Source organism: Acanthopagrus latus, chromosome 13 (assembly GCF_904848185.1).
Source record: "Acanthopagrus latus isolate v.2019 chromosome 13, fAcaLat1.1, whole genome shotgun sequence".
Taxonomy (NCBI): Eukaryota; Metazoa; Chordata; class Actinopteri; order Spariformes; family Sparidae; genus Acanthopagrus; species Acanthopagrus latus.
In genome coordinates this window covers 121,487-142,007 of record NC_051051.1, presented here as the reverse complement: position 1 = coordinate 142,007, position 20,521 = coordinate 121,487, and the positions used below count along the sequence as shown (strand labels likewise).

General features: G+C 40.0%; 1 protein-coding gene and 1 long non-coding RNA gene across 3 annotated transcripts in view; one reads left to right on the top strand and one right to left on the bottom strand.

Annotated features, from left to right (window-relative positions):
• The window catches only part of jakmip2 (janus kinase and microtubule interacting protein 2), a 36,484-nt gene extending 23,015 nt beyond the window's left edge, over nucleotides 1-13,469 (top strand). The window contains exons 9-24 of one of the 2 annotated variants that reach the window (XM_037119667.1): nucleotides 4-60; nucleotides 805-927; nucleotides 1,022-1,150; nucleotides 2,846-2,929; nucleotides 4,807-4,869; nucleotides 6,022-6,120; nucleotides 7,058-7,159; nucleotides 8,103-8,156; nucleotides 8,243-8,308; nucleotides 8,404-8,472; nucleotides 9,363-9,440; nucleotides 9,706-9,756; nucleotides 10,119-10,271; nucleotides 10,420-10,485; nucleotides 10,716-10,792; nucleotides 13,295-13,469. In XM_037119667.1, the coding sequence (XP_036975562.1) occupies nucleotides 4-60; nucleotides 805-927; nucleotides 1,022-1,150; nucleotides 2,846-2,929; nucleotides 4,807-4,869; nucleotides 6,022-6,120; nucleotides 7,058-7,159; nucleotides 8,103-8,156; nucleotides 8,243-8,308; nucleotides 8,404-8,472; nucleotides 9,363-9,440; nucleotides 9,706-9,756; nucleotides 10,119-10,271; nucleotides 10,420-10,485; nucleotides 10,716-10,766 (1,245 nt within the window). In that variant the 3' untranslated portion in view covers nucleotides 10,767-10,792; nucleotides 13,295-13,469. Of the gene's footprint in view, nucleotides 1-3; nucleotides 61-804; nucleotides 928-1,021; nucleotides 1,151-2,845; nucleotides 2,930-4,806; nucleotides 4,870-6,021; nucleotides 6,121-7,057; nucleotides 7,160-8,102; nucleotides 8,157-8,242; nucleotides 8,309-8,403; nucleotides 8,473-9,362; nucleotides 9,441-9,705; nucleotides 9,757-10,118; nucleotides 10,272-10,419; nucleotides 10,486-10,715; nucleotides 10,916-13,294 lie in introns of those variants that run through there. The other variant, XM_037119669.1, reaches the window with a different exon arrangement.
• Nucleotides 10,565-13,283, bottom strand: LOC119031297. Its single transcript, XR_005078564.1, has 2 exons — nucleotides 12,425-13,283; nucleotides 10,565-10,990 (listed from the first exon to the last, which is right to left on the bottom strand). It is a non-coding gene; the product is annotated as an uncharacterized LOC119031297 (long non-coding RNA).
• Nucleotides 13,470-20,521: the final 7,052 nt, after the last annotated feature.

Genomic DNA, 20,521 nt, shown 5'->3' with positions numbered 1-20,521 from the left:
TAGGACCGAGAAAAACTTCTAAGAAAGAAAAGGCATAAAAGAAGTTCAAGGCCGATAAAGGTACAGATGACATGATATTTATCCTAAAGAGTTAATACTTGGTTTGCATACTATCATATGAAACTAGTAAACACACTCTGTGAGAGTGACATGTAGAAAACATAGAAAGAAAAATCTTTTTTCTGTCAGATTGCCAATAAAATGTACTAATTTAAGAATTTGCTACTTTGGCACTGATGCTGAATCCTCTCACACAATGTCCTGCCCACCACACTATCAATTACAAATAAAAGCTTATTAACAATGAAATAATCAGAATCTGCAAAGCAACTAGTAAATAAATGTGGTGGGGAGTATAACGTAGCAGAAAATGGAAATACTTAAGTAAAGACACTGTATTTAAGAACAGCACTTGGGTAAATCGCCTATCACTGGTAGTGTTTCAATTTTGACAACAAATGAATTCAGTTTCCTTGAGTTATCACCTCAGGAAAAAAACATTCCTGATTAGTTTATGGCCCCAATTATCATAGTTCCATGTCTTCTTCAACACAACATGTTTGTTTAGTAAATGATGTTTGTAAGTGGATGATAAAACAGGGGAAGTTTCAGGTCGGGGCTGTCCTGTGATTGACACTTGGCTATAACAGCGTCTCCTTGGGTTCTCAGTCAAATCCAATCACTATCCTCCCCAGCCCTACACTCTTGTCCTGGCTTGTGGCTCCAGAAATAAGAAGAGACTCAAGGCTTGTACCATCAGAGATTTTTTTACATCTGTAAATCTTTCAACTCTTTTCTCTGCAGAGGCACATCGTAGTCGACACCGTCTTTGGGTACGATGAAGAGTCTATGGACTCGGAGACGTCCTCAGTGGCTTCGTTCCGGGTGGACAGAACTCCTGCTACTCCTGATGAGGACCTGGAAGAGGTGAGAGCTTGTCTCATGACTACATTTAGGATTACGTCAATGTCCACTGAGTTTAAATCCCTTTGATGTCTAACCTGTGTGTGTATCAAACAAGGGTCTAACCAGCGAGGAGTCTGAGCTGCGTTTCCGTCAGCTGACCAGGGAGTATCAGGCCTTACAGAGAGCCTACGCCCTGCTGCAGGAACAGAAAGGAGGCATTCTAGATGCTGAGATGGAAGCAAGGGTACGTAGACATATAGAGAAATCAGTTTTCGTTCTTATTTAAGGACATTGTGAAATTTAATTGAATTAGATTAATTGATGTTAAAGACGATCCAATAATTAGTTTCTTCAAAATATTGAACCACTACTTGTATTTAAAAAAGACATTAAGGGCATTCAAACTGCAGATTTACCATCACAGACACATCTAAAATATCTGTTTTACAATTTCAGTGCAAGTAAATGTATATAAAGTCTAGATAATCACCAGTTTTGTGGGAGGTAGGTCTAAGACAGGTCACAGTACATGCATCGTGTCATATGGCTGCCACAAGGCTGTGGAAATTGAGTTGTGCAGAATGCAATTATCTGGAGGCGGAAACATTCATCCTAACACATGATTTTAAAACAGCTTTGCCATTTATTCCATTACATAAGAGCAGTCTTTTCAGGACCATGTTGATTCTTATCATGTAGTTATCTGGGTGATCTTTGACCTTTAATGCTCAGTATTACAGAGGATGTCAGTGTTGAGTCTTACATAAATTCTTTACCAAGGGTCAGATCAGTGAAATAACCTAAAGGTGAGAAAACATCAGGACATCATGTTAAAATATCACAGTAAAATTCAATTCTTGAAGTGACTAATGATAAATCTACAAACAAAAGTAACAAAAGTAATTGTCTGGTAATAAAAGTAGTTCAGAAGCAGAGTCACGGTGTCTGGACAAATCTCCAGCAACACTTGTAATATGTGTAAAACATTTAAAACGGGTAGATTTTTAAAAAATTCAAAAATGGTATGAATATATAAAAGGCAATCAATCTTTATCCCAGACTGACAGAGAGGTGAGGGGAGTGTCCAGTAAGGGACAATGGTGACACCACATTTGATCGATAAACGAGATGTATACTGCAGCAGATAGTATGCAAAGTAACTATTAACTAAGTAATCAAATATATATAGTTTTGTTAAGAGTACAATATCTGCCTCCAAAAGGCAGAAAATGGTGATACCCTAGTAAGGGCTATCTCAAAATTCAGCGCAATACTTGAGTAAATATTCTTAGTTACATTCCATTACTGAGAGCAGTGGGCAGTGGTTTTCACTGAATCTTTTGTAAATAGCTGACATTTGTGACTCCACCTGTACAAGCAAAGTGCAAAACCCCATTCAAGTCAAGCCAGTTGTGGTTCCTGGATTTGCTGTAAAAACATAGAGGAGCTCATAGAGGGTAGAGGACTTTATACCCTCCAAAATGTTAATGACAAGCTCTTGAACTTGAGGATTTGAAAAAGCAAGACACACTTCAGTAATAGGGGTATTTGCAGCCCGAACATTAAAGTGCACTTTGAGAGCATTTCAACCGCCTGTCTCACACATATCACATGAGCTTAAACTTAAATCAATACGTCTGTCTACAACGGTTAGATAATGGTCCACTCTTTACAAGGAATCCTTTCAGTGTATCTTCCTGTCACGTCTGTGCATAAACACATTGTGTATCGAGCTGTGAGTGCTGTCTAGTCACTGCAGTGTGCACCAGAGAGAACAGATCCAGAGAAACAGCGAGACAAGAATGAAGCTCAACTGACTTTCACGACATGAAGACTTAGGTCACTAAAAGAAAAACAATGAAACTAAAGATAAGAAGAAATAGATAAAGTACAACAGTGCTCTAGTGGCTAATACATGTCTAATTCATTCATGTTTCAGGCTCAAGAGCAGCTCCAAGCAGACGTTCATAGGTATAAAGCCAAAATAGAGGACTTGGAGAAGGAACTGACCCTGAAGGGACAAGTAAGGACACACAAGCCAGAACACATGAATGAAGGCAGATTGATGTACTTGTAGGATGGAGGACAAAGCAACAGGAACACCTAACAATATAATTCAAAGCACTGTGTTCATCATGCCTTAAGGATTAGCTGCACAGAGGGAAGGTTGGTTGATATCTACAGATGTGGAGGACTTATTCAGATCCTTTTTACTTCAGTAATAGTATGTAATATTTTCAGCAACAAAAGTGTGAATTTTACTGCTGCTACTAATACATATACACACTATCAGCTAGTTTATTCTACAGCAATATCTCATATTCTAGAAGATCATCTTGTGTTTGTAGAGCTGCATATCTCTCAAAAGTCTGCTTTCATTAAATCAGAAACTTAACAACTTTTTTTCCCAGCTAATCCACAAGAGAGAGACAGAAAGGGCGATGAAATAGTGTAATCTGTAAGTTAACTATCAAATAAGGCTGCACAATATATAGTGTCAGTATTGTCATTGAAATGTTGCATGTGCAACAGTCACATCACAGGACGTATCATTTCAAGTAAGGCAAATCAGATAAAACATGTTATGCTGCAACTCGCACGATTCCCATTTTCAGACTCATTTACAAGATGTGTCTGTTTTATATTGCATAATTTAGTTCAACTTAATGGATCTTGGATGTATGACTGTGAACCTCAATCAGTCTTCAATTCAATTCAGAAAACATTATTTGTCCTTGGGGGCAAGTAAAGGCACATAGAGTAGTGTCTGTACACAGACACAAAACAAGTCAGATAGAAGAAGAAAAAATAAACTAAATAAGATATACAGTTTATTTACCGTATATTTATATGAGGTGCAAAGTAGCATTGAGGCAGATTGGATTGTGCATTAAGAGACAGCAGCAAGTTAGTACAAATGTGCGAAATTGAAGATTGCAGTAGAGAGGGAGGGGAACTTGGAAATGCAGCAGCGGCCATCAACAGGTCACTTATTGTCTATTGTTGGGGGGGACAGAGCGTAGGAGGAACGGTGCACACGGTGGAAAGTGCTCTGACCGGCAGTCCACTGATTTTAGAGCTGACTGATCTGCAGGTGTGTCCTGTTTTGCAGGCTCATGGAGAGAAAACAGCAGGTGATGGAGAAAGTGAGGACACTCTCTGTGAAGGAGAGATAAAATGTCTGTAGAATGCTCTTATTTACCCCCAAAGTGTTGAGCTTCCTCAGGAGATGCCTGCGTTGGCAGTATCTCCTGAGGAAGCTCCTCAGTGTTGGAGTCAGATGTAAACGTGCTGTGGCCAGGTATTTGTCCTCTACGAGCTCCCGTGGATCGTGCTGAAGGCAGCTGCAGCCAGCTCCCTCTGTTTGCTGGAAAAGGTCAACACCATCTCTTTGGTCTCTCCGTGTTTAACTCAGACAGTCTATCACAGCACTGCACAAACTCCTGCAGCACTGAGCTGTGGTGATGTGAGGGGCCTGAGAGCAGCGGCAGGAGAACTGTTGCACCCTCTGTGACCTGTTGATCTGTAATCCACAGGATGAGCTGGTGGTCAAGGTGGAGGTGGGTGGAGAGTTTCTCTGCGAGGATGTGTGGCTGTAGGGCTTTAATGCACAGGAGAAGTCTCCAAACAGGGGCCTGGCTATGGTGTTTGGGTGTTCCAGGTGGTTGGTACCAGGTCAATGATGAGTGTTTTGGTCTAATCGACCCCTCTGCCTGCACAGTACGTGAACTAGAGAGGGTCAATCAATGGGTCAGTTACCATGATGATGTTTCTCTTTATGACCCTCTCCATAGCCTCAATATATGGATAGATGTATGAATGACTTCACTCCATCAGCATCTTAGGATTCATACCATCAGGCTACCATTAAACCAGTTTCATCTGTCTGTCCTCTGTCAGGACTCCAAATGGGTGGAGGAGAAGCAGCTCTTCTTACGGAGGAATCAGGAGCTTTTAGAGAAGGTTGGACTCAACTTTGTTTGGTTTTTGATAATCTGAACACACGTTTGCGATTGAGTAGATTGCAATGTTAAAACAGAATCTGCCAAACAGTGTATTGTTGCTGTTCTGAAAGTCATGTTTGTCACAGCTTAAAATTCTATCCGTTTGATGATGGAATATTTAGTAATCAGCATTGTTTAATGCCTGACAGCCTTGAAAATGTTCCCTTCAGTTTTGACATCTCTAACTGCCACTTTACATCTGTCATATGGCATAAAATATCATAGCCATTCTTCTGTCAGTGCATCTGGAAAGTCTTCACAGCGCTTCACTTTTTCCACATTCTGTTCTGTTGCAACCTTATTCCAAAATGGATTACAGTCATTGTTACGTCAAAATTCTACACATAATGCCCCATAATGATGTGGAAGACATTTGTTTGAAATATTTGCAAAGTTTTTGAAAATATAAATGAAAAAAATCACATCTATTTACAGCCTTTGACATTACACTCAAAATTGAGCTCAGGTGCATCCTGCTTCCACTGATCATCCTCGCTATGTTTCTACAACTTGATTGGAGTCCACTTGTGGTAAATTCAGTTAATTGGACATGATTTGGAAAGGCACACGCCTGTCTATATAAGGTCCCACAGTTGACAGTGCATAACAGCCAGGATTGTATCAAGGCACGGATCTGGGGAAGGGTACAGAAAAATGTCTGCAGCATCAAATGTCTCAATGAGCACAGTGGCCTCTATCATCCGTAAATGGAAGAAGTTTGGAACCACCAGGGCTTTTCCTAATGCTGGTTGCGTGGCCACTCTGGACCACAGACTAGGGCAAAGTTTCATCTTCCAACAGGACAACGACCCTAAGATCAAGATAACAAAAGTGTGGCTACGGGACAACTCTGTCCTCAAGTGGCCCAGCCAGAGTCCAGACTTGAACCCAACTGAACATCTCTGGAGAGATCTGAAAATGGATGTGCACCGATGCTCCCCAACCTGATGTCATTAGGGGGCATTACGTACAGAATTTTGAGGAAAAAATTAATCTGAACCATTTTGAAAAAATGAAGCGCTGTGAATACTTTCCAGATGCACTGTACATATATGAACAGCTGCTCCTTCATGTCTCTGTATTAATTCTTCTTCTCTCTATCGTGGTCCAGGTGGACAAGTTGGAGTCAGAGTGCAGTCGGGCACACCTGGAGCTACAAGACTGTAAAGACCAGAATGAACTGTTAGAGTTTAGGATATTGGAGCTGGAGGTGAGTCACGAGGAGTTTTTCTATGAAGTCTTTGTCAAAGACAAATCTCTGTGAAGATGTTACTGATTTTGTCTGCTAAAACAAGATCTTCACTAAAATAAATTCAACCAGAATCATCAGATCTTGGCCAAAATACAAAAGCTGCCAGTGTTTTCTCCAGCTACAGTGAACACACTGCCGAGTTCCCCTGAAGTGTCTCCAAGATTACGTATTTTTGAAAAGGAACAAAGACTGAGCAATTGAGATGAGAATGAGAATTGTATTTTGAAAGCTGAAGAGCACAATCAAACTTCATAATTGAGATAACGTCACATGTAGCGGGATGACTTTTGGCTGACCCATGCACACGCCTTGACAACTGACTAACAGTGGTGCCTGTGCTGCACTGCAGCCGCTGGCAGCAGCAGCCGGAGGGGCTGAGTTGCTACCTAGTAAGCAGAGAGGAGAACAGATCTCTCTGATGTAGGTGAAGTACAGTAAATATTGGCAGTCAGCATTGTCATGGCTGAACAAAGTAAAGAGCACCTCCTGCTGAAACTTGCTGAAGGAACAGTTCACCCAAAATGTGTTTTCATCCAGTGTAATCCAAGTCTCTGAAAGCGCGGAGCTTCCAGACATTATTTACACCCATTTTTAAGTTGTTAAGCTTAAAGACACACACTTCACATCTGAAGTGGATGTACAAGCTTGACTTCATGCCGGGGATGTAAAAATCTCCAAATCATTTTGGGATCTGCAGCATTGGGTTTTTCCTTTAGACATTGGTGCTGAATAGATTCAAAAAAATGTATTCATGTAAACTGTAACAATGTCTCACAACCTCTTGTTGGCTCTAAAGGACAATCTAGAAAAAGCCGGTTAATGTCTCCTATAACAATGTCCACTCAGTCACAGAACATTCTTGGTGTCATGAAATGTGAACCTTCTGTCTTTGTAGGAGCGTGAGAGGAAGTCTCCTCCATTCAACCACCTGAGAATGCATCCCTTCTCTGAGGGAGTCAGCGCACTGCAGATCTACTGTATGAAGGAGGGAGTGAAGGTATGCTAGAGGAGCAGAACTCTGGCCTATTATAGTCATTATTCATTACATAGAACACCACAGATGCCACAGTGCCTATGATGACAGCGGTGAAGGTGTTGTAAATCGACTTCACTTTTCTTGGTTGGTCTAAAAGTTCAAAAAAGTCACCAGGAGTTTTCAAGGCTGAGTGCGGTAGAACTTTATTTGCCAGCAAACAAAGCGCGAGACCAGACACAGACATAGATTGTGAACAAGGTGAACTGATATGAGGTTCAAAGCATTGAGCATCATCTTTTTAACCCAAACAACTGGGAATGTCTTCCCAGGCTTCATGGTCTAAACCAATCCCCACGCTTCTTTTTTTCTGCTGACACGGGTATTTTTCTCTAGATACCTCCTGCTCATAGCTTAGCGTACGTGACTCCAGTATCTTCGCCTCTGTGCTGCTGTACGTACACAAGTAGCTCTTCAGTTCACTTTGGGTTTTTTTAAAGCAGGTGTTTTTCCTCAATCTCGATCATTAGCTCTTAGAAACTCTGGCCTTCAGGCTCTTTGATAACCCAGTCCTCTTCTTGATATATCCCATTATATCTGATCACTCTTGACACAGTATTTTTAAAAACAAAAGTGTTGTGTATTTGCTTCACACTTCACATCATATGACAGCAGCTTTAATCCTTCACACTTGATTACCTTTCATTTCTTACTTTTATCATTATAAAAGTTATCAGTTATCAGTTATCATCAGTCACTAACTACTTACTGTGGTTACATTATACTGACCACCATCTACATACTGTGGTTATTTTATAATACAAAGGTTCATTCATTTTACATTCACTGTTTTAGGTTTGGTCTTAGTTTACAAGCAATATTGATATACACTGGACTTCATACTGAGGAGAAGAGTATTGAATAAAAACAAAATAGTTATGTGTATGCTCCTCTCTTTTCTTTATAGGATGTATGCGTACCCGATCTCATCAAACTTCTAGATATCCTTGGAGACAATGGGGTAACTCATAAGAAATTCATCATATCGATATATAGTGCTATAATATGCATTTTATCAAATCAAGGATTTTTTTTTCTTTTGTACAGAACTTAAGAAATGAGGAGCAGGTTGCCATCATTCAGGCGAGCACTGTTTTGTCACTAGCAGAAAAGGTAAGTTGCTCTTCCTAACATGAGGACATGAAACATGAACAGGCAGAAGAGTCTGTGCTGTGCTGACTCAGATTTTGCTATTTCTCGCCCTTTAGTGGATTCAGCAGATCGAGGGGACGGAGGCAGCACTGCACCAGAAAATGATGGACTTGGAGATAGAAATGGTGAGCCACAACAATCCTGATCAGGAAAATACATTTTGTTTGCATGATTTTGCCTTTTTGATTTCTTTTTTCTTGCTTGAATTTACTGTACATATTTTCTTACTTTTAATGGATCACAGTAGCTCTAGTTCAGTGTCCACAATGGCAAGACACAGACGCAGGCACGGCAAAGGACAAAAAGCAAGCTTTAGTAGAATTAAATACAAGCTAAGCTAAGGAGGGGATGAGGTGATGGGGTAAGGCAGGAGTGGGGGGTAAATCATGCTGGGGAGGAGCACAGGTGAGCACGAGGGAAACAGAACACTGGGAACACAGGTGAGCAGGAAGTGGAAAGTGAGTACAAGACACAAGATGATACAAAGAGTGGCGCTGCCAGAGCCTGTTGTGTTTTGTTGTTTCTGTTTGTTCCCAAGCACCTAGAGCAGTTCATGTTGGCTTAGCCATTCCTTTCCAGTTTTCCATTTTTGTTTTTCACCCCCCTCCCCCAACTTAAATTAAGCTTCTCCTTACAATTATCTTTTCCAAGTAGTGGACCCAAAAGCAGATGACAGGCAAGACAGCAGGACAATGTCAGTGTTGTTTAGAGGAAATGTTAAATTCAGACCAGGAATGAGCTGGTTAAATACCTGCTGAGGGAGAGTAGAAACAGGTGACAGAGTGGGCAGATTTGGCTAGTTAACTGCAGAGTTGATGAGGATAGTAGGTACAGATGTGACTGTCAGGTGATTGTGTGAGGGGGGAAAGTGTGGGGACACCTGGTGGACAAGAGGAGAATGGCTATAAATGTGTTTGAGACCAAGAGGCAGACTGATAGAAACATTCTGAATAATAATGATAATAATGAACACTGTCTTCTCCTAAGCACTGTTTCTGACCTGTTCATACTACAGGAGATGTTCTGTAAACAGAAAGGATATCTAGAAGAGGAGCTGGACTACAGGAAACAGGCTCTGGACCAGGCCTACATGGTACATTTGTGTGTGTGTGTGTGTGTGTGTGTGTGTGTGTGTGTGTATCATGTTTAATCACTCTGTGGGACCGAAGTCAGAGGGTAAGGACTCAATTATCAATTGTGATCAAAGTCCCACCAAGGTTTCTGATTTAATATTGAGGTTGAGACTTAGTTTATGGTTGTGGTTAGAATCAGGACATGACCACAGGAAGGATTGGGGGTTATGCAAGTTGCAGATGATAATAAAAGTAATATAATTCCTTTGTTTCTCTTCCCAACAGCAAATCCAGGAGTTAGAAGCCACGTTATACAATGCCCTGCAGCAGGACAAGGTGATTCATATCACGAGATATTTCCAGCCTTTTATATGAAAATTTAAACTAAAACATTATAAGTTGTTCAACTATGTGGCTGAGGTTTTATCTAATTATGATATCAATTTAGGAAAAGGTCAAGAAATGCATCACAAACAATGTGCATACTTGTCTGCATGACTGATTTATACTATTTCTTGGAAATTAATGTCGGAGACTTTGCAATTATGAACACAGATTCAGAATAAAGAGGCTTCAAGGAAACAATATTCATAGAAATCTCATAATTCCTTGATATTAAGTGCTTACGTAATGAGAGTAAGACCAGAGATGGTATTATGTGTTGAGCAGTGTTTTTTTGATTGATCTTCTTCCTCTAGGTGATAAAGTACGGTGAGCCCCTGGATGAGCTTCAGAAGGACGAGCTGCGGACGGCGGTGGAGAAGCTGAGGAGGCAGATGCTGAGGAAGAGTCGAGAGTATGACTGCCAGATCCTCCAGGAGAGGATGGACCTGCTGCACCAGGCGCACCAGGTCTGTCTATGTCTGTACCGTTGATAGATGTGTGTATGTGTCTTGAAATGAGAGACCTAAGCACTCATTTTCAAAGGTGCTGTTAGTGGTATTTTCAGCCTGCCTCTCCACACACATTTCCATTTATTTTCTTTCTGAATATTTGCAGAGAATTCGTGATCTTGAAGACAAGACAGAAATCCAGAGGAGGCAGATTAAAGATCTAGAGGAAAAGGTACGCCATGTTAAATGTCCTCTGTAAAAAGAAACCCTTCTCATAAAAGTAAAGAATGACACATTAGATGCTTACATGCTTACAGGTTATATTAAGAAGTGTGGTTTTAGTGATATAGTTCCAGTTTCCCTCTACAGTGATTCCCTCTACAGTGTCTGTTACTAACATAACTTGAGTGTTCCTCTAATTCTCTCACTTTCTTTGTCCCCTCTTCGTCTTTCTTTCTCCAGTTTTTGTTTCTGTTCTTGTTCTTTTCTCTTGCCTTTATCCTTTGGCCTTGAAGTCTTTGGCATGTCCCGTAGCAGAGGTGAGTCCAGAGGGCTTTGAGTAGAAAAGTTCAACCAACTGTCGTCTCTTTTCTGGACCTCGGGTCAGATACATTTCTGTTGAAGCACAATTTGCACAGTGATGTTGGTCAAAACTGGCAACGCAGCCTCAACTGACCTTGAGTAGTGCTCAGTCAAGATGCATTTCTGAAGCATTGGTAGGACTTCGGACTTCTGACCTACAGAATACATGCAGGGAATTTGAAAATGACAACAGTTATAACATTTAATACTTAAATGTTTCAAAAATGAAACCTTAGACTAACTACAAACTGTAAAATGGTGACATTTTGAGCATTTTCTCTTTTTCCCCACAATGTTACCTCTTTCCTGTGGCAAAACGTATTCGACCCTGGTCTGTTCACTCTCCACCACACATATTTACTACCTTCATCTTGTCTTCACTTAGAAATATCCAGCCATCATTACTTCTTTCTCTCTGCACCTGTCCACTCAGGCATTTCTGTTAACATGTCAGTTTGACTTATCGAGGCAGAAATCTCAGAAAGCAAAAAGTTGCATCAACATCATCACCTCTTCCTTTCTCGTGTATTTGTTTGTTGACACCTCTGTTTCTATGTTATTTGATATTATTTTGAGGTAATTGGTCTCACAGGAAGATCCAGTTTCCTTTTAATCACAGTCTGAGCAATATCTCAGAAATGAGGCCTGTCCCTAACAGGATTTAACCACAGCATTGTCACAGTAAATTTAGGTTGTTCAATGTGCACAATAATAAAACAGCGCACACCAAATCTTTTGCATTTCTAGGTATTTCAGCCACTTGGGGGCAGCACAACAACTGTAACAACAACACGGTTATACTGCAGTATCACCTTATACCTCACCTGGCGTCACATTCTGAAGAATTGTCCAGTAATCGGCTTGGTGCTACGCAAGCAGTGTACATAGAGTCTTTTTAGCTTAACTCAGGGAAATATGTGGACAACAGCCCTGTGAATTAACCATAACACTGAAGTTGGGGGGTATAATACCAAAACATGAGCTCAAAGATGCTAAAATGCTCCCCAGAGACTAGAGAAAATGATATGTACAGTTTGTGGGACAGAAGAATCCCAAGACATACAGGCACAACAGAGAGACTACATAATTTCTGTTCGTCAACTGAAGAACATTAAGTAATGCAGTGATGTAATGTAAACGTGTAAAGTACATTTGCTTAAATACATTTGAAGCGCTTATACTTTTACATGAGTGTTTCAAACTATAGTATGCATCTATTCTGCTACATTTATACTCCACATTACCTGACACCTGTATGTATCAGTTTGTTTACAGATTTAGTTGATTGTTCAGACAAAATATGAATCAGCAAATCAATTGTGACACACTGATGAAGATTATAAGCTACCCAACAGTATAAGTAGACAAAATGAGCTCCACATTTACCAACTGCAACACAAATGACGCTTACACATGAATGCATGACTAATACAAAAATCTAGTGAATCTGTTTGTCTGAATTTAGTTATTTTGTATAATAAGTGCCTTACTCTAGGTACTTTTAGATGCTAATAATCCTACCTTTAATTCAGTATGATTTTAAATGCAGGACTTTTTGTCATGCTGAGGGCAAAAGAAGGTGTACCCACATGTAAGAGACAGCAGGCAGATCAGTTGCGGAACTTTATTTCATAATGTGAAAAAGGGTAAACTGAACAGCAGAAGTAGCCAAACACAAGTCAGCTCGAGTAGGCTGAACTAGCGGCTGGATATAAATGCAACCTGGACTGACGAGGGGATGAGGTAAGATTAAGAGATGCAAAGGTGAGAGGAATCAGTAAGGAGAGAAGGGAAGGAGCTGATAAGCTGGGAAAAACACAGGGCAGGGCCGATGAGGTTGATGTGAGTCAGGTGTGGAGGGAAAATCATGCTGGGGAAGAACAGCTGAGGGAAACTGAGCCAAAGGCAACACAAATAAAAAGACCTGAATTTCAGGACCATGACACTTTTACTTGAATAGTAATTTTATGGTATTAGTACCCAGAGGTAGATTTTGTTTGCAGTAGTAGAGTCCTTACAACACAGATGGGAACCATAGAGACACAGACACACATCATCCAACTTAGGACAGTGAAAGTTAGAAAAAGAAAAAAGAAATGATGTAAGAACTTCTTAACAGTTTTAAAAAGTTCTTACAGGTCTAGGTCATTCTAAGATAGTCAAATTTAACTGAACTATTATTAAGAAGAAGAAAACATACAAAATGAAACAAAAAAACAATTATTTAGGTTGTAAAAACAGACATAACGGGTAAAATATAAATGGATAAGTAAAAAAACAACAATGAGTAATAAGTAATATAAATAATATTTATACTGTTGCATTCTAATTTTACTAAAACTATCTGTCATTCTTTCACCACTGAACTCATAAACACTAAACACTAAATAAATATTGATTTCTAAGTGTTACTAAATGTGCAGCGTATGTAATATTTCTCCTCTCTCTCTGTCTCTCAGGTGGCGGGTCAGCGTGGAGATCTTGTTTGTGATTGCAGTGTTATTTATTTTCTGAACAAGTGTGGAGCAACGTACGTAGCAGTGGCTGCTAGTGTCATACCATCAGTGGCCGGTGTCAGTATAGGTGGACGTGTCGTGTGTTGGCCCATGGACATTCGCACTTCAGATATTATTCTTTGGTCATTTTAACTGAGTGGGGGGTGGGGTTCTCAGGATGCTGCCCAGGAAAGCAGTGGTGGGCATCAAGCATCTCGCCAAACTGCTGGGAGACAGATACACACATGCATACAGACAGTTTACACGTGCATGCAGATGCAAAAACACGCATACACACACACACACACACACACACACACACACACATGCTTTGACAAATCCAAACCAAAGCCTGGGAAATGTTCTCTCTGCCATGCAGGGTAATAATATGTCATTCAGCACCTATAAACAGACAGAAAACTCAGAAACAAAGATGCAAACAAACGGCCACACCACAATTTCTCTTCTTTTTCTTGTCCAACTTGAAAGGACGTTCTTCATGAATGCAACCTCTCGGAGAACAGCAGCGAGCTAACTCAGGGCCCATGGCATGAAAGCAGAGGCCGTTTCAGGCCAGATTTTAAGAAGGAACACTCGGGACGTGCTGTTCAGGTTCTTGCTGGGCCTAGAATGGTGCTTACACAAGACTGCTTCGACTCTCCACCTGGAAAAGGACAGTGCAGAGACTAGTGTGTATGGACACTAAACAAGGGATACAGGGCACTCAGGTTGACAGGTAACAGACTGGAGAGAAGAGAGAAAGAAAAGATTGACCACTGTGGGTCTCCACAGAAAAACTTTTGGATTGTCAACTTGCTTCTTAATTTGTCTTAAAAACCATCAGACTGTAAGAGCTTAAGTCTCTGGTTATCTTTCTTTTTACAGCTCCTGCCACTCAGATACTGTGTCCCAAGATTTCCACTGAGACGAAACATCCTGATCCTGTACTGTAATATATACATTTGTTGATATGTACATGTGTCTGAATTATTTCATGTAGTCTCCCCATTTTATTTCTGTGAATAGATGCATTTTTATTTTACTCTCTGATGCAGCTTGAACAGTTGATGGCAGTTTATAAATGACTTTAATGGTATAAATTGCATTGTTTTATTGTGGTGACAGCTGCGAAGACGAACTTTATTTCCTCGAAAATTATATCTGGAATATGAATGTGGAATAATGGAATATTTGCCTCCCTGTTCCTCTTTTTCCCCCATTTTCTGTCACACACACAGTATACTCTATTTATTATTCTACTGTCTCAAATGTGTTGCTCCTTGCTACCAGCAGGGGGTGCTGGTATCGCAGGAGCGACCTTCAACTCGCCCTTTAAAGTTATATCTTTTAACAAACGTGTAAATATTTTGAGAGTATCTTGCAAAATATTTTAATCGGCTCTGGTTGGATGGTTTAAATTCAAATAATTATCTCATCAGTATTTTCCTGTCACACAAAATATGAAAAAAAAGCAAAATTCATCACATGAAAAGCATCAAAATACTGCAGGTTCTCTCTCAACCCTCTTTTTTTACTAACAGAAAAATACATCTTTGATACTAACAACCTTCTTTTGCTAATCTAATGTATCCACTTCCACAAAATGAAACAGGAGAAAGTGAACGCAACGCTACACCTGCCCCACTTCTCTCCACTCCCTGCAATATTTACTAGCTGACCGCGCTTGTTCCCTTTGTACCTGAGCTGGTGTATCTGCCATCTTACCCACCCCTCCAGCTCCGCTCACAGGTCGGGGGTATCCAGGCATCTCATTACATAGCAGCTCCGACTGTCACTCTACCGAGGGGAAATGACCGAGACTATTTCTGTGCAAACTCAGCTAACTAGCAGTTGCCTTAAATGCACTTTCCCACTCTTTTTATTTCCACAGTTATTTTTTTTCTGGCGGTTGATATTATCATGGAATCTAATGTACATTCTTTTTGTTTTTATTTGACAGAGGACTTTTTTTTATCTTTACCCCATGTGTCTTCCAGCAAGAATTTAACCCCTCCTCCTACTTCTACATCTAGATTATTAAATAAACTGAAAAATCAAGCACTGCTGTAAAAAATAAAAAATAAAAAATCATGGCCTTTGACCACAAAGGACAAGCTGTCTTTATGTTTTTATTACAAGTACGTGTGGTAATATTTGTGTTGAATGCAAGCATTTGTTTAGTAGAATGCTACATGCTGCCCTAAAGCTCCAGAAATGATTTGTGGACTTAGAAACTGACTTTCAGCATGGGAGAGGATCGCTAATGACTGAAATTTCATTTCGTATTCATCATCATTTGTTGTCATCATCTATTTATCTGGCTTTACACAGATTTGACATATTATTTTTGTTTGTTAATTATTAAGCAGGTGGATCAATCATAATCTCACATTCTTGTTGCCCAGTCATCATGAAATGCAGATTTCATCCACATTTTTCAACTATGGCATAAAAGTTGATTCGAAAAGTTCATTCTTGTCTTGGAAACAGGCTGGAAATGGCCATTCTGGAGCTTTCTGTCATTTTGAAGAGCTGTGAGACATGGATTTCTTTAGCCATCTTCTTTTTCCAAGATCAAGAATACATTTTTAATCTCATATTTCATTAATCTCAGTAAACCAGACTTTGTGCCCTACTCTTGTTTGTGTTGCCCTTTATAGTCGTCTCCTGTCAGTGTCTGTTAGTGTCTGTCAGCCGTCGTCCCGGCTAATGGAGTCCTGCTCTGTTCAGGTCACCGAGAGGGAAATAGGTTGTGAGCTGTGGCTGGTATTGGTTATTCTTTCATGTGATGCACATGTCTCACTGAATGGACAGGAATAGTAAGCAGGAGTAGCTACTGTACAGTCCATCCTTTGCTTTTACAGGTCAGTATTATTCATCACTGAAGATATAGTTGAAGTTTTACACAGCTTCATTCATTAAACAGCTCAAACATACAAGTGCTCAGTGTTATTGCACGGTTTTAAGACTTGTGGTATATTACGAGAATCATGAAGGCTTCAATTGTGAAGAAGTGAGCAGCACACAGAGCAGAGTCAGTCCAGGATAACAGTCTGTCTTTTCACTTTACTGTAGTAACGACAGTCCTCGCCAAGCCAGAAGAGAACCAGGGTCGAGTCAGGTTTTATGTTGCAGACCAGTCCTGCCGAAGGATGTTTGTTATAAAAGCACGTCTATCTGTCCTCCTCTCAGCGCCCACACAGAGGTCACTTGGTGATGATTTATTGCGCTCTGGCTGAATAACTGCCTTTTAAAAACGATTAACAATTTAAAAACATGCCATGCAAGGCATTTTTTTCTGCAGATCATTTCAGTCTGTGATGTTTTTTGTGAGCATGTGGACACAGCTGTCTTCTGCAAGAAAATCTACTGGAGATGCTTTTCCAGCACAAACCTTCATCTTAACCCCATTTGACACAACTCAGAATCATGCTTTAATGATGAGTCATTCCTAATGACATGAAAACCGCTGTGCCACTGTTTGTTAGCTAGCTGGCCTTGCTGTAAGGGACACAAGATTGAAATGACTGACAACACATCCTTGAAGGCTCTCTAACCTTATTTCAGCAGCAGCTGGTCAGCAGCCAAAGCGTCCCAGGCGGATGCAGCTGCCTGGTCTGCTCCACTCAACTGCTTAGCAACTCTGACTTCATATCTCATACTCCTACTAATCACGTGTAGCTGGCAACTCACTTGTTAGCTTACTCATCTTTGTAACTTTGAGAGGGAAGATTCATTTCCACAACAAGACAGGAAATGGATAAAGGCATTAACAAACTGACCAGTTTGCTAGAGTTTACATTTTACATTTAGGGCATTTATCACTGTTATCACACTTTTGTTCAAAGCACCTTACAGTATTATATACAGTAACCCTAACCCTGTACATATGTATGTGTATCTATGTATATGTGTGTGCGTGTATGTATATATATATGTGTGTGTATATATATATATATGCTGTAGAATCCCAACATTCGGCGGTCAATCATTTTCGTGTAATTGACCGCTGCTAAGCATATTTGACTGTCCTCAAGGAAAGTGGCCTTTTTGCCTCCACCCTCTAAAATCGGTGATTTCGTGTCTTGGCCAATTGCTGAGTGGTTGTCACTGGTCAAGAAAAGAAAAAGAGAGGAAAGCAGTGAAGAGGGAGAAGCAAAACAGCGCAAAGTTTTGGATGACAGAGACATTGATGAAATAGGATTGACACAAACCGAACACAAAAAATGACACGTGTTGTCAGCCATGTCAGTTTTAAAAGACTGGTTAGAGGACGTGAATTTCAGCAGGCGATTGATCAGTTATGTTCTAAAGAACATCGGATTGGCAAAGTATATTTCTCTGCTGAAAAACATTATGAATGGAAACAAATACAGTTTAAAAGATCCACTGTGTTAAGTTTTTTTTCTTGTTGGCAAGTAGCCATGCAATAAGTGGGATAATGTATAGAACAGCAGTTTTATCGGGAAAATAAGTCCTGACAGGACGAACCAGACCCCGACACGAAGCATACGTATGTTGATGGTGGTGGCTGCCATGCAAGGTGCCGACCAGCACATCAGGAGCTGTTTGGGGTTCGGTATCTTGCCCAAGGACAATCAAACCAGTGACCTTCGTCCAGGGTGTTAAAACCACTCAAATGAGCAAAAATAAGGGACTTACTACAGTCTAAATCATTTGGCAGTGCATCAGCATTGTCAGGTACAGTGCAAAGCAGCTGTGTGTTTTCTCCTGCAGCTTTTCTTCCTTGCGCATTTGAGCATCCAAAAAAGGCCCTGGATGTAAGTCTTTGTGTGTCCAGATTATCCTGGGCGTGCTGCCGAAGGGTCACTGCCGTTGTAGGATACTGCTCCACGACTGCTGTGAATAATGAGGCCAATGATTACAGTCATTGTTTCCTGGTTTCTAAAAATATGCAGTAATAAATTTGTGTCATACAGGGGCCTGGAAGAAGATCAAATTAAATGAGTTTATTTCTCATTTAATCTTAATTTCACTTTTCAGTTCAGTTTAGTTTCAGATGGTTTCTAGAGCTTATTATAGTTTAGATTATTAGCCCCGGCAAGGAGGCTGTGTTTCCACCCTCGGTAGGCTGGTCAGTTGGTTGGTTGGTCAGCAGGATTACACAAAAACTATTGAATTCATTTCCACCAAACTCGGATGCAGGATGAGACTCAGCCCAGAAACGACCCCATTAACTTCTGGTGCAGACCAGGATAAAGGGGCAAATCCAGGATCGTTTTCTCACTTTCTGATGAAAGGTCGGGCCTAGTTGACATTTCTGTTGTTTTTTTAGAGTATCTGCTTGAATCTTGATGAATAAAATCTAGGTGGCTAGTGTCTATGAGTGAATACAATTTGATGCGGATCCTAATAAAAATGCAGATCTTGCAGATTTAAATATAGGGTTGATTGAATTAAAGGGGGCTTTTGGGCCTTAGTGGAGGTATACACTCTGTGTGCTATTCTTGTTTAGAACTGCCTAGTTTTAGACTATCCTTTTAGACTAAGTTTAGTTTTAGCGTTTTATTATGATATGGTGGGTATTTGTGGGTATTTTTTACAATGCTGTATGAAATATTGTCTTGGTTTTCTCTGGACTAGATTCTAGTCTAGATTTTATTTCAGTCAACTCAATTTTTCTTCCCATCTGTTTTTCATTTTCATTGTTAACATCAATAATGATATAATATCATAACACTGAGCCAGAGCCACCAATAAACTAGCTGTTAAATTGCATCCTGTCATTCAGCTGGCAGACTGGCTGACTCGGTGTTCAGGCTCAAAGACAGGTATGCTGTGGACTGAACCCACAGATCTCACTGTCTACATGTTACTAAGTCTTGATTATTAGATTTTCTTGTAGCACAACAAATTCTTTTGGATGACTCAACAAATAACACAGAAAAACAATATGAGTAGCAACAAATTTGAACCAGTGCTGATCCCACTTGTCACAGAGCTTGTCAGTCATGGTGCATTACAATGTGAATTAATTCCTGCTGACTCGCCTTTGGAACAGTGGCCCAGTTACCCACTTCTGTACAGGTCGCACTCGTCAAGAGCCCTTCGTGCCAAATACAAGAAGAGCATTCGCTGTGAATTTGCCAAACTGTCCTGTCTGCCATTACTCCATCATGCCTGGATGAACATGCACTTAGGCCAGTGCTAACATGAGAACTACTGACTTATGGGGGACATTCGTTTTACTACATACTGTACCTTACATCCATTTTTAATCTGAAGATGGGCAATAGGCTCCTGCTTTGTTCCCGCACTGCTGCTGTCGTTGCTTTAAAAGCCTCATTAAGTCAGAGCAATATCCTGATAGAGAGCTGCTTCCCTCATGCAATGGAAATATATTTAGCATATGTCGATTTAATGTATCAACATTCTAGGTTTTTATGTATTACATTTGTGTCAACTGCTGTCCATGTCTTTGCCCTGATTTTATTGTGACTGACATGCCTGACATCCTTGTTTTAACCTTGTTTTAAACTTTAAACTGTTTCTTGATTTCAGGTTGCCAGAGCTACAGATGAAAACTAGCCTGTGGGCTAATTCTGGCATATTTACAGTAATACTTGTTTACATATCTATCTATCTATCTATCTATCTATCTATCTATCTATCTATCTATCTATCTATCTATCTATATAGAGATAATGATAATATAATATGATATATTATCTATATATTGACGTTTACATATCTATCTATCTATCTATCTATCTATCTATCTATCTATCTATCTATCTATCTATCTATCTATCTATCTATCTATCTATATAGAGATAATGATAATATAATATGATATATTATCTATATATTGACCATTATGCCAATTACTCATTTTTCATATACTTTAAGAAGGTGCCATACACAACATTAAAATATCTTGAGATTCCATTTGAAGAACAATACAGCTAATTAGCTGTAATGCTCACGGTGGCCTCTAAAGTTATGTACCCATCAAGTTACTTGCTGATAAGCCACAGCTTACAGAGTCAAGCTGGAGCCCTTTAGCAGCTTGTATCACAGAACTCACAGCCAGCCAGGCCACTGAAACCAAGAACAGAGATGTCTGGATCTCAACACACACATAAGGAGCAAGATTTTATTCTCTGGTAGGATGTTTTCCACTTCATCTTTATATAGCAAGTAGTTGTTTGCTGCTACATTACTGTACTG